The 18,658-nt window shown below is 41.3% G+C and overlaps 1 protein-coding gene across 1 annotated transcript; it reads left to right on the top strand.

Moving 5' to 3' along the window:
* The first annotated feature begins 5,537 nt into the window (after positions 1–5,537).
* Spetex2b (Spetex-2B protein) lies at positions 5,538–8,688 on the top strand. The gene is made up of 4 exons (NM_001011697.1): positions 5,538–5,628; positions 6,379–6,538; positions 7,913–8,044; positions 8,487–8,688. Exons 1-4 carry the CDS (start codon positions 5,538–5,540, stop codon positions 8,686–8,688), a joined length of 585 nt encoding a protein of 194 aa, NP_001011697.1.
* Positions 8,689–18,658: the final 9,970 nt, after the last annotated feature.

Raw genomic sequence — 18,658 nt, 5'->3', positions numbered from 1 at the left:
TAAGATACTTTTGATGAGATGGCTCAGTGGCCAGGTTCTTCTAAGCCTCCTCCAAATAAGATGCCCTCCTTTTTACTCCCAGCTCAACACCTCTAAGTCTGCCCTCAGCGCAGTTGCTCAGTTGCCTTTAGTCATAGCTCAGAGCCCAAATCTGCTCTCAACTTATTGTGTTATAGCCTCCTGCCTGCTACGCCAAGCCCAGTCTGGGAGGCCACCAATGGCCACTCAAACCTAGATCTCAAATGGCTGGTAGCTCTTACTCCCTCTGAAGTATTAAATCCCTTCTCCTCTCCTGTGTCTCCTAGCCTGCCTGGAGGAAAACTAGAAGACATGCCTATGCCACCCAGCTGGTTGGCCAACAGCATCTTTATTGAACTATCAAGAATCAGTGTTCACAGGAAGATTCCTGATCTAAGCATCAAAACCACACCCTACAGGACTCAACGCCTGTCTCTGGTTTAAAGTGGGAGATAGAGTAGTTAGAATTGGATAATTGAAATTCAAATAATAATGATACATATGTTACTAATTATGCCTTGATAAAAGGCTCCTAGAGAGTGGAGATGGGTAACATTTAAGGCAAAAGGGAAAAAGCCCTAATGCAGCAAACACAGTGGACCTGCCAGAAATGCTGGGGTCTTTCTGCACATCTGAATTTGGACTTGAACTTCTTCAGACAACTTCTTGATCACTCCATGCATCCTGAGAAGAATAGAACAAATAGAAAAACAAAACAAAACAAAATAAAATAAAAAAAATCACCAAAATGGAAAAAAAGCAAAAGCAAAAGCAAAAAACAAAACAAAACAAAAAACAAAAAACTTAAAACAGGAGGACTGAGGGAAGATTGCTTGAGGTCTTCATTGTTAACTACAACTACAAGCTACCAATGGCTTTCAATGCAAAAATTATTTATTATTTTACTTGAAGCTTCTGTCTGGGTCAAAGAAACAGGGTTTGGAGGCAGCACCACCAGGAAACTGGAACAAATAATACTATTGAGCTCACCACTGATTATTACCGTGGTGACTGAGGGCACAGCAGAGAATACTGGTGTGAGACAATGGGTCTTTTGGTGTTCTAGATGCTTGCAATATCTATGACTCTGAAATGAGTTAGAGCCATCCTGAAATCATGACTAAATGGACTCTTCCATTTCTTTGGAGCACAAGATCTGTCATCCAATTGACTGACTATGATTAGTACTTGGGACCTACCCTCTGTAGTAAGGCTAAGACTTCTGATGGAAAATCCTTCACCAAAACAGTGACTGGGCCATGGTGGTGTCAGCCAACAACCATGCCCTGCGTCCAACCTGCAGCCTCCAGAAGAGGTTTGAAGAGGTCAAAGTTACCAGCATTTTATTTGTGGCTTTGACTTGTCACTTTTTATTTTAAATAAAGTTCGATTTCTGTCATAATTCCTTCTAATTTCTTCCTCACATGAAACTTCACTTTTGACCTCAAATTCTATTCATGAAGTGTTACTTTTATCTGGAGCAGGCTAAGGTTTGTATTTTCCTTTTATACCTTGCTGTGATGGCTAATTGTAGTTGTCTAAATGATGCATTCTGGAGCAATTGACGCCATCAGAATGGCTGGCAGGCTGTGTCTTTGGCATTTTCTTGATGGCAGTTGATGTATGGGGAATTAGCCCACTGTGGGTGGTACCAGCCCTAGTAAGGGGAGGAGAGGTCATAGAGAAAGGTAGGTGAGCAGATGAGTAAGCAGAGTTCCTCTCTGTTGTCAAGCTGCTGCCTTTTGTTCTTATCTTGTATTCCACTGATGATGAACTGTAACTTATGGGGTGAATAAAACCTTCACTTTCCCACATTGGCATTTTTATGTTTTACTATAACAATAGGAAACTAACTTGAACATTCAGAATTTTCTTGAGATCTGCTCTGATAGTCCCTCCTCCTGCAGGTATGGAACCTCAGTTTTTAAATCAATAAACACAGTTCCTGGACACTCTAAACTGTTGAAATATTCGCTCTGCCAACCGCATCACACTGCTTAGGTAACTATTAAATTTTTTCTCATGACATTTTTTCCTCCATGTTTTGTTCTCTTTAAAGCTATCTCTCTAAACATGTTAGCTCTTTGTACTTTAAAAGTTGTCCTTTGTCCCATAGTAGAATATTTATAGTCAAATTCATGAGTTTTATAAAGGGGGTGATTTATTGTAGTAAAATTTTCTAATCACTATTATATTAATTTTATTAATTCACCAAAAACTGACCTTATTATATTATCTACTTATCCATAAAGATATAAAAGCTTTGATTTATTCAAGTCTTTAATGTCTTTCAGAACATCAGCTGGAAAGTTCTTAGATGTATTCAGGATGGATCGTGGGTACTTCATATGTCTTCTTACTAATAGTATGCTTTATAAGTGTGCTTATCCAGGGTGTTTTGTTATATATTTTAAGACTATTTTGAGTAGAATATTTCCCTGATTTCTTTCCCATGGTTTGTTTTTGGTAAACAGGAAAGGTAATGAGTTTTGTGTGTTAATTTTGCATTCTACTACTTTTATGAATGTATTTTCAGCTTTAAGAAACTTAAGTTTTTAGAGACATGTTGTCTCTATTTAGGATCACCTCAAACTAATTCATATTTGTCTTTGCATTTCAAGTATTTTACTCCACATTATTTAATTTTATATTTTCAGATTATTATAAGGGGAATTTTTCCCAGATTTTTCTCATGGTATGATTTGGATTGGCATAAAGGAAGGCTAAGAAATTTTGTGTGTTCACATTGTATTGTGCTTTTATGAATGTATTTATCAGTGTTAAGAGACAGTGATACATTTTTAGAGTTTTTAAAATAGAATCAGGCCATCTGCAAATGAGAAGATTTTGACTTCTTCATTTTTCATTTGGGTTACCCAAGTTCAGCACCCACCACTGATGCTTATTGTTATTTATCCCACTTTTCCTCTGGGTTTCTCTCTTGTCTCTTTTCATTGTTGCTACTCCCCCCGCCCCTTGTCCATCCTTCCCTGCCTCTACGTAGGTCCCTCCATCCCTCTGCCTCCCATGATTATGTTGTCCCCCCTTCTAAGTGGGTTTCAAGCATCCACAATTTGGCCTTCTGACATGTTACCCTTCATGTGATCAATGAATTGTATAGTGGGTCTTCTGAACTTTTTGTGGGAGAGAGTAACCGGGTGTCAGGGGGCAGTGAGCAGCATGCAATGTGAATAAGTAAAATATGTATAAATAAAAAATAAAATAAAGTTCTTTAACAAAATGGGACACAGTGTAATGTTGTAGTAACTCTACTATGTTTACACTAGCTAACACTTTAACAACTAGAGTGACTAGACATGATAAAGTAGGATGCCTCTGTCACTTACAAATACTATTTACACAGCAAAGATAAATGCACGACTTGCAGCCCAAAGATCGATTGTTTCCAGCACATCTATGTGACTCTCCTTCCCTTTATCAGGACTCTGGAGGCCTCTGTTCATCCAGGTCTCACAGATCATCCAAAAGGCAGTCCCTTACCAGCTCTGGTCAAGTGCCCTTGTGCTCTTGGCAGACCTCTGCCTCAGGCTGCAGAGGCACTGAAGGGCAGCCTTTTCCATGCGTGGGAAGCCATTATTTCAGCCTTTCCAGACTCTCTGCTACTCAACTGGAGACTTCTGCAGAGGCCTGTCAATCTCAAAACCAGAAGCTTGGGTAATCCAAAACCCTAGGATGCCATCCTGCACTCATGATGTGTTGATTACCTGAGACCATACACGTTAACTCTCTTCTTCATTCCTGTTTTCCTTCTTTGAAAGTAAATAATGTGATCATGTGTGGTGTGGGTGGTATGAGCAAAATCTTTACCATGAAGAATAGGGCCATGAAGAGTGTGGACTTAACATTCTAGGTACAGAGCAAATAGAGGGAATTACCAAAGAAAACAACAGGAATTCTAACAACAATTGCAAAAAAAGAAGAGAAAAAAGAAAAAAAACTTTATGGGTGCTGGGATTAAACGCATGTATCAACTCTGACCAGCATTGTAGGTATTTCCGATAAAATATTAAAAAACAAAAAAACCCGATTATTCTTTTAGCAAGTGCAGCAGAGAAGACTGTGAGAGATCATGTGCTGCTACCACCATGCTATGATTCTGTAGCAACAACTTCCTTGGTGATAGGAGCCTGTATGCAGCAGGCCCCTTGGTGGGCCTGTCATCTCAAAAAAAGATGCTTCAGTCATCCAAAAGATTGGACTCCAGTATACTTCAAGCCAGGAAAGAAGCCAGCCACCAAGAGTGAAAGAACAAAGGAAAAATTACATTGGAAAAATATGTGCCTTATTTGGAAGAAATGACCCTAAACTTCTGAAGCATCCATCATCTCCACACCTCTGTTTTGAGCTTTGTATAGCGATGTTGTCCAACTCCAGGTGGGAGTCAGAGACAAAGCCCTTCCCAGAGAAGACAGACGTGTTTTTGACTCTTATGTCTGTGAGGTTAGGAGGCGTCATAGCACAGATGAGCTAACCTAGGAGAAGAACACAGAAGCCACAGATGACAATGCCAAATGGACTTTCCCCTGAACTTATGGACCCACTAAAATTGAGGTTTAACCTGACCTCAGGCCCTTCGACTCCCTGCCCATCCTGCTGATTCTTATGTTTGCTAGGAGTAAAGTATCAAGGGGCAACCCCCAATATCCTCATGCCTGGACTTGGAAATTAAGGAAGACAGATATTGGAGAAGTGATGGCTGTCGGGCTACAATGTAGGAACACGCACTCCAGGTTGACCTTTACTCACTGATGACCAATTTAATTGTCTGGCTATATTTGAGAAAGGGATGATGTCCTACTTAATATGTAAAAGAAGGTATAGAAATTTATGATTTTATATTTGCCCTGTAGTTGATCCCCTATATTCCAAAGAGAAGGGAGTTTTTATTGCAAAAAGTAGGATTATTAACATTGACTTTGTGAAATACATGGACGTGTATGTGGAAATAGTACTGGCTATCAAGGAATGCACAATAAGCTAATATTATTCAGGTTTTATAAAATTAAAATTATAGGAGAAATATATTGGCCTCTAGGAAACAGGAAAACTTTGGGAATTGGACTGTATGTATGTGCATCGTCTCAGGTGTAGATTTATTATTGATAGAAATCGTCCTCATTTGTGGTCCCTAGAGATTTAGATACTAACAAAAATCTCTTCTCCAATTCAGGGTTGTAATCAACTCTCCCCATCAAGAGCATTGATGACATCCGATGAAGCAGAGAGAAATATCTAACTCTGGAGGAGAAGTTGCCAAAGGATATTCCCTGGGTCACAGGAGAGGCTGCAGAAAAGGGCCCCATAGAAATTGGTTGCTTTTGGGAGAGCTGGGTAGCAGGTAGGCCATAGAACTTCCCAGTGACATCATCAGTAATGTCTTCCTTGGACAATCTCTTGTATCTAAGAGAGCACTAGAATCTTCTGTGATGTCACCAGTGTTGTGGTGACACCAACTGCCTGTGGGATTCCCTCAGTGCCTTTTGGGTTCACAAACAGGCATGTTTCACCAGCTGCTCAAGCTAGTTCAGAAGGAGAGGGGAGACCAAGGAGAGACCAGAACGAGGCAGAAGAAAGCTGGCCTCCTGTCTTGTAAGTACAGAAGAATGAAATCATTCTGGGGAAGGCACAGTGAGTACTGAGTAGAGTCGGGGAACTTCCTCCAGGATGTAGGTTTGAGCTGTGCCTTTCAGGAGTCGGCCTTACAAGCAGGAGCCTTGGAATTTGTCAATTGCAGACCAAGAGTCAAGAGTCCTGATGAGTAATTTGACAGAGAGCCAGGAATTGGCAGGCCTGCAGCTTCTTTTCTATGAGCTTTTTAATTTCTACTGCCAAGGAGTGCCAGGAGGAAGCCCTATGAGGATAACAATGTGCCCATTCATGGTTGGGTGCTGAAGCACTTCATCCTCTAGATTCCTGTAGGTTACTAAGTCTGTTGTGACAACAACAAGGAAGGATGAACCCCCTAGTCATGAATTGAGGTCGCAGACACTTTAAGCTTGAACACACGATTAGGGTTTGATGGTGCTGTGAACTCCAGGATTTACCTGCTCCACGTCTGATATCTGCTGACAATGTCCCAAATCTTTATGTCTGAGGTAGATTCTATCTTTCAGTATGAGGGATCATGTAATAGTGAGTGAGGCTTATGTATGGCAAAGGAGGTTGGGAAGAGGGAAATAGCTTAAGAGTCCACATTAGAGATAGCTTTTCTTCTCTTTCAGGGATTCAACAAGTCTCCAGTCTTTCCTCTTCCTCAACCTCCTTTTTGAGACTCAGAATGGTCTTTTCTGCCCATGGGCTATCCAATATGTACATTCACTTGTGTTTATCTATCTACAGGGTTTATTCGGAAGGCATCATCAGAAAATTTCATCAGTAACCATGAAAAGCGTATAAAGAAATTGGAGGAAGTAAAATCTGAAATCCAGAAGTGTAAAATCGAGGGGGATGAACTTTCTCGAATCCTGGACCTTTATGTCAATGATGGTTTGAACTACAGGTAGTCATTATGCCCTGTAACCTACTGACTGTCTGTGCTCTCTCTGCTAAGCCAAGATTTCCTCACATCCAGAAAGTGTTTCACCTCTCATCCTGGACTTTAAGGAGCCTTGGCAGGTGCTGGCCTGTGAGAGAAGCTCGGTGCTGTGTGTTTAGGGTCAACCTCTCTTGTACTTGACCCTGAGCTCCTTGGAGTTGGATTGGATTTTTTCAACAGCTGGAAGGACCTGGTCACACTTGCTGCATCTAAGTGTGTGAATGAAATGCCTGAATGTCATCACTCTTACTCTGATTTTGGTCGTTATACACTGATTCTATGGCACCACTATGATAAAGTTGGCATTCTAATTATGTTTGTATATGGGTTGGGATGTATGGATGGATGTGAAAGTATTTGTGTGTGTTTTGCTCAGGATCAGGGAGTCTGGGACCTTTGATTGGGTCTGAGGATTTGTTTGATGAACAGTTTGCAGGTCATGATAGTGATGAGTCCATGGAGGCCGTCATTGATCAACAGAGCACTTTGCTCCTTCTGTTTACCTTGCTGGCAAATAGGACTCTCCTGAGGGGAGGAGGTGTTATGAATCCTCTTCCCTGTAAAAAGTAGTTTCGGCCTCTGGGAGTCTTGTAACTAGGATTGAGAATCCCTGCATTCAAAACAAGAGAAATGTCATCACATCTTTCTGTTGGACCCAAGGCTATGACACAGACTGGAGGAAACATCTTATACTTCTTACACAACTGTTCAATTCCTTCATGCTTACCTGGCCAGATCTTGAAGGTCTGTTCCCTCCATTTGGTCCCCTGGCTCTGCCGTCCAATGCCCAGGATAATGAGTTTAACCAGCACCAATAGGAAGGAGCAAGTTTGTGTTATATACTGGGCTTAGGTAGGCCAGAGAACAGTCTGATTTCATTTATTTATTTATTTATTTATTTATTTATTTATTTATTTATTTTCCTGCTTTGAACTTTATTTTCTTTTTTTAATTATCCAAGGATGGTTTACTGTGACCTAGAAAAGGTCACTGTGGGAATAAATTCTTGGCACTTGTTATTTCCAAACATGCAGCTCTCAGAATTTCCCCCCTCCTATACAGAGGGTCTTTATAGGACCATACTTCACCAGCCTTTTAAGGATTACTTATTTCAAAACAAATGTGTGCTGACTTGCAGAGAAATATTTTCTATGGAAGAGTGATGGTTTGAGTCTCACTGTTGTGTTTTTGCTGTGGTCTTTGAGTTTTCCACTTTCTTCCCTAGCCCCCATTCCTTGAATTTGAATTTTTATTGAAAATTTTTTATTTACACTTCACCTAATTGTGAAATCATGAGTTCAGACAGTTATTTGTTCCTTGGGCCATGTTCTAACACAGGCTGAACATTGAATTGCCAATGCTTAAATCCCAACATGAGATGAGAACGATGGATATGCATAAGATGACCAACTGGATAAGTGATGCCATGGAGAAGTACAAGGAGCTCACACAAGAGAACAATTCCTACCGGTGAGTCACTGACAGAAAGGAGACCCCAGCACTAGGCGGGGAATATTTCTGTCCAGCTATGACTTTGAAAAAAGATCTGGGATCCATGAGAAACACATGGGAAGATTCTATAGCTGCTGGGTCTTCTATCACCCCTCAGAGGGGATTGGCCCTCTACCTGCCAATGACTTTAGAATACCATGAACACATAAGCACCCGTATGCACCATTTCCTCTTCTTTGATGTATATATACCCTCTAGTGTCAGGATTTTCTGAAGTACTTTGATTCCCGTGGAATGCGGACTCGGGATTTGACCTTCCTCTAATTGGTGCTAACATGCAAACTGTGGCTCTAGTCTGGCTATGCCTGGGGATGGGGCCCTTGAAGGGATGATTGTACTTGCAGGAGTGGCAGGCAAACAGAAACTGCCTGGGATTTACCATTATTTGTTTTTGATTCAGCATCAGAAACTTCCACCTCCTGAATGAACGCAATGAATTGAAGAAGAATGTAAGGATTTTGATGAATGAGAACAGAAAACTGCTGGTGGAGCAGACTGAACTGCAAGCATCCTGTGAGGAGGGAAAGAGGTTCTGTGAGGAGGCCAGCAAGACCATCTACACCGCAGATATTGAATCCTTGTGTCCTGTTACTTTTGAGTAAATCGAATGTATCCTTGTGAATCAAACAGTGATCTCGAACTCGTCACTCTTAAGAACCTTCTTTATTGAAGTGTGATGTAACCATCTGAAATCCCACAGCTCTCAGGCAGGGATGGACCTCTGCATTCTCACAGGGATTGGGCATCATAATTACTTCCCAGTCAGACTGAGATACAAAGACAATTGGACTTTCAGTGTAGACTGTGTGTCCAACTCTGAATACCAGCTTCATGATGAAAAAATTATCAATGCTGTATCCTTATCAAATATTTAGCGACCGCTAAAATATACTCTTTTGTGGATGAGAGTGTTGAACATATTAATGGAATATTCATCAGGCTTTCTGTAGTATATCCCAGGAAATAAAACAATATTATAGCGAGTATAGAAGCAGTCATGAAACAGAATTGCTTGGTTTTGGTTTCCTTCAAACATGATATCAATTATAACTGCACAGAAGAGATAATAAATTGCAAGACCTTTCAGGGGATAGGGTTTTTATGGTTGGTTGTTTTCTTGTTCTTGATTAGGATGATGACTTTTGTTCTTGACAATGTACTATGTTCCATTTGGGATTTCAACTCAAGCAGACCACATAGTTTACAATTCAGTTTCTAGATTTCTTTAAAAGCTGGACAAAATATCCAGGCAAAGGTGCCCTATGAGTTTTCTCCTTTGGTTTTCCCTCCTTTGGGTGCTTTTGTTTTTGTTTGTTGTTGTTGTTGATTTATTTTACATTTATGAGTGTTTTGCCTTCTGTAGGTCTGTGCATGCTGTTCCCCAAAGGCCAGAAGAGGTCATTGGGTTTCACCTGGAACTTAAATGACAGAGGATTGCTAGGTGCCTTTTGAGAAACAAATTCTCAAATGATGAGCCATCTCTCCAGCCCCTACCATGGACGTTTGTCCTTCATCGTGTTCCTTATTTGTGGCAATGGATCATACCTGAATAAAGTGTTTCTTGAGATATGTAGGGACACATTTATGGGGTCTGCATGCTAATTATCTAAACTTCCAGGCATCTATGTGAAGTTTTTAGTTAGGGTTTCACTGCCGAGAACAGAAACCATGACTAAGACAAATGTTATAAAGGACAGCATTTAATTGGAGCTGGCTTAAAGATTCAGATCTTCAGTTCCTTATCATCAAGGTGGGAGCCTGGCAGCATCTAAGCAGATATGGTCCTGTAGGAGCTGAGAGTTCTACATCTTCATCTGATGTTTGCTAGCAGAATCCTCAGTTTCAGGCAGCTAGGATGAGGGTCTTAAAGCCCAGACCCACAGCGAAACACCTGACCCAACAAGGAAATACCTACTCCAAAGGAGCCGTACCGTATAATAGTACCGCTCCCTGGGCCAAGCATATACAAACCTTCACATTCCACTCTGAGGCTTCCAGGGGCTTCTTCAAACATATGAGACTATGGGGGCCACATAGTGGTGTTTCTGAGACTTCCTTTTTCAATTCAATTTATCTGATTTTCTTAATCTAGGTCTTACGCAGAATCTTCAGAGAAGTGCAAAAGGTAGCCACATTCTTTACCATAAAATCTCCCCAAAGAGTCTCTAAGCAAATATTGAAATTCTTCACAAAACGCTTGGGACAGAGTCACACAATTTAAACCACTTTCAGTAACAAAGTCTTCCATATTTGTTCTAGGATAGCCCATTAAGCCCTATTTAAAGCATTTCCACAGCTTTCCAAATCCAAAGTCCCCATGAAAGAGCCCGAGTTGGAACAAATCTGAGGCCAGTGGGAAAATTCCACCACCAACCTCTGAGCACAGAAGGACCCCTCCCTTCCAGGAGGAGTAGAGCTAGTGTAGTTCCTGCAACAGCTGCAAACCAGACTGTTGAAAAAGCCTCCTGTGACTCCCCATCCGACTCCCTCAGAAAGTCCCAGAACAGCCCACTGACTGCCAGTCTATTTGGAGGTTGCCTCTCCCCCCTGATTGTACCCTATATAGTTACCTTTGTCCAAATTCTGCCCCAATTGTTTGAATTCTACCCTAATTGTAAGTATATAACTCCCTGGTAGACTCTGCTCAGGGACTTCTCTCTCTGAATGGGATGACCCCGATATTTTGGAATGACTAAACTCTTGCCTTTACATAGATTTCCTCCTCTGTGAGTGACATTTCAGGAGGTTCAGGTAGTGGTTCAATTTGTACCTCATATTTTGTGTATTGGCCAGTAAACTCACCTCTTGGAGGAGACCCACAGGAGAGTGGTGAATCGGGGAAGTGACAACTTGAGCAATGTACCACAGTTGTCTACGTCTCCTCTATCTAGCTTCCATGTGTTCTGCTTTTGGTTAGATTCATATGTGCAAGCTTAAGGAGGGCTCGGACAGCCTCAGTAACAGGACTTTGATCTGGCCAGTGGCTCGAGCAGAAGGCCTGAGTTATCCTGTCCGTGGCATGGACAGGCTGGTCTGTGTACTTCAGCTGCGAAAGAGGGCGCTTTGTGTTAGTTGTTCTTTTGTTTTCTGTGTTCTTGGACTTGGACTGATGAAATTTTTTGACATGGGACAGGTTGTTAGGACTAATGACCACTTAATGTAACTTAGAGTGGCCTGCTTTTGATGTTAAATGGCCACAGGACCCCCCCCCCCAAGGTGTCAGCAGTAGAGGATATAGTGTTTCAGAAGTTTTCCCTCCTCCTTCCTGCTAACACTTCTTTGTCAACGGGAACAAAATCTGAGTCCAGCCTAGTGGTTAGCTCCATCCTTGTTGACAGTGTTAGCTTTGGGGCTAGAGAGATGGCTCGGTGGTTAAGAACACTGACTGCTCTTCCAGATGTCCTGAGTTCAATTCTCAGCAGTCATTTGTTGAGTTTCTTTTTCCCTCAGGACCAGCTCCAGGTTTTACATTTCTCACCGGTTTATCCCCTCTTCCCCTCTCCTTCTGCCTAGGGCAGACACAGTGCAGTCTGGCATCCAGGGTCCATGACAGGAGAGGCCCCAAGTGGTCATATGTATCCATTAACAGAGTTTGCAACTGACTCCTGCTCACATCTTTTGTTCAGTAAATGAATATCCTTCTTGCCAAGAGAAATGCATGCTCCCTGTCCGAGTAAATGTGGTCTCTGAGTTTTTAAGATGAAAAAGATTTATTTTATATAAAGAAAGGGGATGCCTCTGGTAGGCTCATGTTGAGGCATCTCTTCCCCTGAGGGACCAGCCACAAGATGGCATAATGTAGAGTAAACTGTATTCAGGACATGACACCAACTCCCCCGAAAAGTTCTTACATTCTCTTCACCACAGACATAGGCCAAGAAACTGGCCCTTGGGCCCACAGGGAACCCACCCAGGTTGGTTATTTAATGGGTGTAAGGGTTAGGGATCTCCTCCAGATTTGCCACCAGGCTCTACAAGCAGGTTTAAACAATAATTGGACAGTGTTTAGATATGATATGAAATAAGAGAAAACAGAGAACTCTAGTACAGGGCGTTCTTCAATTAGTTAGTGCCAAATATTAGATAAAAGTTACAGATACAAGGTAATAAAAGTTGCAAAGATTATAGAAGAGTGCAGATTAGACAAGAAGAATGAATTAGAGCCCCTCTAGCCAACAAAGCCCTGGATCCAGGAGAAAAGACTACCATAGAAATGGCCAATGGCTTATTTATCATAGAAACTGGACTCAGTGACAGCAGGATTGCCTGCTTATTATTGTTGCCACAGCACTGTTGGATAAAGATGCAGATAAGTTAACTTTGCGACTCATCACACACACACACACACACACACACACACACACACAAAATTCTGATTGTTGTTCAGTAATGCCTACAGGCTTCATTTTCTGACTTTCTCAATTTACCATGGCTTACATATTTTCCAGCCACCTGTTTCCCCGAACCGTGCATTTCTGCTGCCCGACCCTGACTTGGACTGTCCACTCCATCAAAGTGATTCTCCTCTGCCAGAGACAGAACAGATCTGGTTTATTAACAAAAGCAGCTTTACCCATGAGGGTCAGAGGAGTGCAGGGGCAGTGGTGACACTGGAAATGGAGGTAGTCTGGACTCAGTCTGTTCCTCCAGACACTTCAATTCAAAGGGCCAAGCTAATAACATTAACACAAGCCCTCATCATGGAAAAAGAAACCAATGGCTAGAGATAACACATGGGCTAACAAGGCCGCTAAGGACATAGTCTTAAAGAAAACAGCATCTCTAGATTGGATACTGTTCTATCTGAACCACCTAGATCAACTGATATATGGAGAAAAAGTAATTAAATGGGATGGTGATGATCGACTGAATGTAAGCTAATATTATCCATCTCTTTAACAAGAACTCTTCTCAGAAAGATCCACAGAGTCACTCACTTGGGAGTAAAACGAATGACAAACTTTAAAGCTTATCAGCTGAGCAACACTCCCAGCCACCCCAAATATCCAAACTCCTGACTGAGAGGTAAGAGCCTGGAGGCCTCTACTGGGAAAATTGATTTTATAGAGATTAAGGAAGAAAGACATGGCTCAAAATACCTGCTGGTTTTTGTGGACATTTCCTCCTGGATAGACGGATAGAGATACTAGAAGAGATTTTCCCAGATTTGAAGCACCTAAAGTAATAGGACAAGATAATGGGCCTGCCTTCATATTTCAGAAATGTCAGTGACTGACTAAGATCTTGGGGACAAATTGGAAGCTTCATTATGCATATCATCCCCACAGCTAAGGGCAGGTAGAAAGGATAAATAGAACTCTAAATTAGACCTTAACTAAATTAGCCTTAGAGACTGGTGGGACTGGATGATGCTCCTTCCCTTTGCCCTATACTAGATGTATATGGCATTCTAGCCCCCGTTGTATCCAGCCTACAGTTGGCAGCTATTACAGAACTGAAAATGATAATTTAATACTTAAGGTCAGCGCTACTCAATAGGCTCATGACTATGTTTGCCCTAAATTATGTGCCCTCAACACCCTGGCAGTCCCCTACATTGGGGAAATGATCCTTCAGAGGACCGTGAAGTTAGGGTTTTACTGCTGAGAACATATAGCATGACCAAAGTAAGTTTTATAAAGGACAACATTTAATTGGGGCTGGCTTATAGGTTCAGATGTTTAGTTCAATATCTTTAGGTGGGGACGTGTCACCCTCTAAGCAGGTGTGGTGCTGTAGGAGTTGTGAGTTCTCCATCAGAAGGCTGCTAGCAGAATACTAACACTCAGGCCTTTCTCTGACCCCAGATATCTTAATCAAGCAACTGGCTTTTGAAAATGCTAGTACAGTAGAAAAACACTGTCTCAAAAACCAACCAACCAACCAAACCAACAAAGACAAATTAAAAACAGCAGCAACGGGGTTGGGGATTTAGCTCAGTGGTAGAGCACTTGCCTAACAAGCGTAAGGCCCTGGATATGGTTCTCAGCTCTCAAAAAAAAAAAAAAAAAAGACAAAATAAAAACAGGAGCAGCAGCAACAATAACAACAGCAAATGAAAGAAAGAAAACACCAATGCATACTCTTATGTGACCTTACCACCAAGTTATTTCTGAATTGTAAATTAAAATGCCTATAGTCAAAAGCTGTACAGAATTAAGACAGGTGTTCCCTGGTGTTCCCAGCTTGGGGATGGGAGGAGACCATGACAGACAGGGGTAGAAAGAAGAACATAAATAGAGGAGAAGCCACCATGAGGTAAGAATCTTTAAATAATGGCCATGTGAGTGGTCTAATTGGAGTTTAAAGCATCCCAGACAAAACCATGGCAAATTATATAACGGAATTATTGGAAAAATATGCATAATAGTATAGAGGATAGCTATCTGCCCAGCTCTTGTGCTGATTAAGGATTATCATAGATATAAAGCTAGTGTGAATCTTTTATCCAGAAACTAACTGGGCAAAGGATAGGCAGAAATCCATGGTTGGGATCAAATACTTTCTACACACAAAAGCAGATTCAGCACCTAGAATTACAATCTTCCCAAGCCCAAATAACTACAGACCAGCATAGAATCACAACCAGTAACAGCCAGGGCATTCAAATCTCTATTAGAGCCCATCAACACTATGACAGAAGGCCCTGAATATGTCAACATGACTGAAGAACAAGAATAAAAAAAAGACTGCAAAACAGCATTTGCACATATGGGAGAGGCCTTTAAAGAGAAAGTAAAGAAATGTGTGAAAACAATAACTGTGGAAGGAAATGAATAAAGAAATCCTAAACAGAGAGGTGTGGATGAGTAAAATGTAGGAACTCAAATAGTCTCTCAGAGGCAGACCTTAATAACAGACTCCAACAGATGGAATAGAGAACCTCAGGCATTGAAGAGATGATAGAAGGAATGGATACGTAGATAGAGGAAATCTTAAATCCAAAGGGAGGAAAAGAGTGGAGGGGGGAAAGGAATAAAGGAAAAGCAAAGGAAGAAAGGAAGGAAGGAAGGAGGGAAGAAGGAAGGAAGGAAGGAAGAGAATCCTGGGAGAAAACATGCAAGAAGTAGGATTTTTCTGCTAAATAACAAATATAATCATAAAATGATAAAGACAATAAAGTATATAGGAAGGATGAAAATATGGGCTGGAGAGATGGCTCAGCGGTTAAGAGCACCCGACTACACTTCCGGAGGTCCTGAGTTCAATTCCCAGCAACCACATGGTGGCTCACAACCATCTGTAAAGAGATTTGATGCCCTCTTCTGGTGTGTCTGAAGGAAGGATGAAAATAAACTTGGGTCAAAGGCAAATAAGACAAAAAAAAAACAAAAATAAAAACCAAAAACAAGAAAAAAAACCATTCTCAACCGAAATCATAGAAGAAAATGTCCTTAACTTAAGCAAGAGTCTTATCAAAGTAAAAGGAGCACACAGTATGAAACAGACTGGAGTCGCGAAGAAATTCCCCTGGGCATATATTACCTAAGACAGGAAACATGGAGAACAAATAAAGTGTAATAAAAGCTGCAAGGGTAAAAGTACTGGTAACATACACAGTCAGTCCTCCCATGAGAATTACACATCACTTCTTGCTAGAGACTCTAAAAGCCAGAAGAGCCTGGATAGATGCACTGAAGACTAAGAGACCAGACTAATAAAGTTGGATTTTAGTTGACCCAAGTGCCTCTCTTCTTTTATCACATGCAATATTATTAGATACTTCCTAAAATTGCCTTCAGAGCTTCTTTGAGGAAGCCTGAGGAGCTTAAGACCTCTGATAAAGTATTTTGTACAAAAGGACCTGCTTGCTTTTTTCTTATTTCTACTACAGCAGGATGGAGGCAAAGTTTTTTGCAAACTACTTTTAATAAGTAGCCCACATCATAGGTAATGGAAGAGAAAAGTTATTAGGATATGGGGGAAGAGGACCTGTTCAGCAATAGTTCTTCAGGAACGAGCTTGTTTTTCTTTGGCAGCAGTTCAGTACACAGCAAGCAGCAAACATGACTCCAGAGGGGATTTCACAGGGGAGGAAAGCAGGAGTGTGGTGGAAACATTGTGCAGCGGCTGTGCAGACTCAGGAGCTCCTGCAAAGCTGCAACAAAGCACCCTGTGCTCTGAAGCACAGCAGCTTAGCCAGTTAGCTGGAGACCTGGCTCTCCCACTGCCCGCCTTACCTGGAATCCGCACAGGATCCAAGAGGACAAACAACTGTGCCTAAGCTGAGCCGGCAGGGTCAAAGCGCCTGTGAAGGACCTGCAGGCACCACCTTTGTCAGCTTCATCAGAGCAGAGAGTCTTTTCCTCCTTCAAGCATGGCACCCCGCCCATTTTCTTTCACTCCCTGCCCTCATTTTGATGGCTTCTACCTCCCTTCATAAGTTTGTCGTTTAGTTTCTTTTTTCCCTCTTTTTTTTTGCTTCTTTGTTACTTTCTTTCTTTCAACTAATATAAAGGACCAGCAATTTGATATTTTTTAACATTTATTTATTTATTTATTTATTTATTTATTTATTTATTTATTTATTATGTATATATCATACAGCTTTCTGCCTGCATGTATGCACCTGCAGGCCAGAAGAGGGCACCAGACCTGATTATAGATGGTTGAAAGCCACCATGTGGTTGCTGGGAATTGAACTCAGGACCTCTGGAAGAGCAGACAGTGCTCTTAACCTCTGAGCCATCTCTCCAGCCATTTTTTTTAACATTTATTTATTATAAGTGCACTGTAGCTGTCTGCAGACACACCAGAAAGGGCATCAGAACTCATTACAGGTGGTTGTGAGCCACCATGTAGTTGCTGGGATTTGAACTCAGGACCTCTGGAAGAGCAGTCAGTGCTCTTAACCACTAAGCCATCTCTCCAGCCCGCAATTTGATATTTCTAACCTAATATTTGTTGTGGTTTATGCCATGCATACTTGCACATTAAAATTCTTTTTTCTTACATTTGCCTCACTTTAATCGGACTCATTAGCTTAGCTCAATCTCGGTTCTTGGGTTTTCTGAGGTGAGTGAATGTTGGGGTGACCTCATTTCCAACTCCTGATCCTTCTGCCTCTAAAGTCAAATGCTTATAATTTTCAAAGTTTTCTTTGTCAGTGGATATGTGTGTGTGTCTGTGCACATACGTGCTACAATTTTCAGTTCATGTTTCTACCATGGGTCCCAGGTATTGAACTCAGATAATCACACTAGTGCAGCAAGTTCTTTACCTGCTGAGTACCTTGCTGCTATTGCACGTGTGTGTGTGTGTGTGTGTGTGTGTGTGTGTGTGTCTAATTTTCATATATGTATATACCATATATTGTGCCTATCTCTGCCTCTCAATACCATTGTCCTTCCTTTCCTTACCTCTTCTATCATTTCTTTTTATCCCTCTGGACAGTTTCTCTTTGTTCACATCAGTTTAAAATGTAGGAACACACACACACTGTTTGAAACCAAATTAAAATGAAAAAATAAAAATATGCAGTCTTTTTGATCAGTACTCCTTAGCAATAGCTTTTCTTTGATTTTTTTATACAATTGATATATAATAATTAATGGGCAATCAGCTTGAAATTTTTCCTTAATGATTATATCCTTGGAATTTTCATAAATGTTTCATAAATGTTATTATACTATCTGCAGATAAAAATGTCAACTTTTCATTCCTACAGTGACAGGCCTTAAATTATCACCTTCCTCCATTCTGACCACAGCAGTCTGCTGTCTCTAAGGGCGATCACCACTTACTGCTCAATAAAAGGGGAACAGAAGAGTGGTGTTGTTCTGACCCCTTCTAGCCAAATGGCCCTTATGTGTTTGTCCTGAAGAAATGTGGATATGGATTGCTAGGTATGGGCTGCCACCTTGTGGAAGTGAGAATTCAGTGCACCTGAGGGATGTCTCCTCCCACAGTTGCCTTGGCTGGAGGAGACCTGAATCATCCCAGTCACAAGCACTCCACTCTCAAAAGAAACCCAACCTCAGCCTTAAAGGAAACGGACACTTAATTTCCAGTGAGATTCGTGCACATCCCTCACTCTGGCATAAGTCCAAAGGACTTTCAGAAAAATGATAGGGCACATAACACCATTAGAAAATTCATCGCTTCTCAGCCTTTTGGCTAAGATCAAGTGTAGAAAATTCATGCCAGAGTCTTCTGTCTAGTCCAATGGAACAATGCCTCGAAATACCCAGCTACAAGTTGTTAATCTATACGCCATGTCATGAACCATCTAAGGTGATAGCATATTTCATAATGCCCTAGTATGCCCTAGTAACAAACATAATTGCTTGTTTGTGGATTTAGGACACAAAGAAGAAAGTGCCTTTCATGGTGGTGGTCCACTGTTACTTCAAGAGTTCAAGCAGGAGGGCAGAGGCAGGGAGGAGAACATCCTTGTTTACATAGATAGTTCCATGCTAAATACAAACAAAAAGATCTTGGATTACAAAATGCAAAACCCCAAATGAACATGTCATTGCAGATGTGTGTCCCTTCTGAGTGCACAGGTTAAAATCAAACTTTATCATACCAAGAGAACATTCATAAGGAAATTACTGGAGACATCAGGCAGAT

The sequence above is a fragment of the Rattus norvegicus genome, chromosome 15 (assembly GCF_036323735.1).
Source record: "Rattus norvegicus strain BN/NHsdMcwi chromosome 15, GRCr8, whole genome shotgun sequence".
Classification (NCBI taxonomy): domain Eukaryota; kingdom Metazoa; phylum Chordata; class Mammalia; order Rodentia; family Muridae; genus Rattus; species Rattus norvegicus.
Note: the sequence above shows the minus strand (reverse complement) of the source record. Positions and strands in the feature narration are given on the sequence as shown.

Bases quoted from the DNA above. Each gene is read 5' to 3' on its own strand.
- Spetex2b (NM_001011697.1), top strand. From the start codon at position 5,538: ATGTTTCACCAGCTGCTCAAGCTAGTTCAGAAGGAGAGGGGAGACCAA. The intron at 5,629-6,378 runs GTAAGTACAGAA...ATCTATCTACAG, and splicing joins GAAAGCTGGCCTCCTGTCTT to GGTTTATTCGGAAGGCATCA. The intron at 6,539-7,912 runs GTAGTCATTATG...GTTCTAACACAG, and splicing joins AATGATGGTTTGAACTACAG to GCTGAACATTGAATTGCCAA.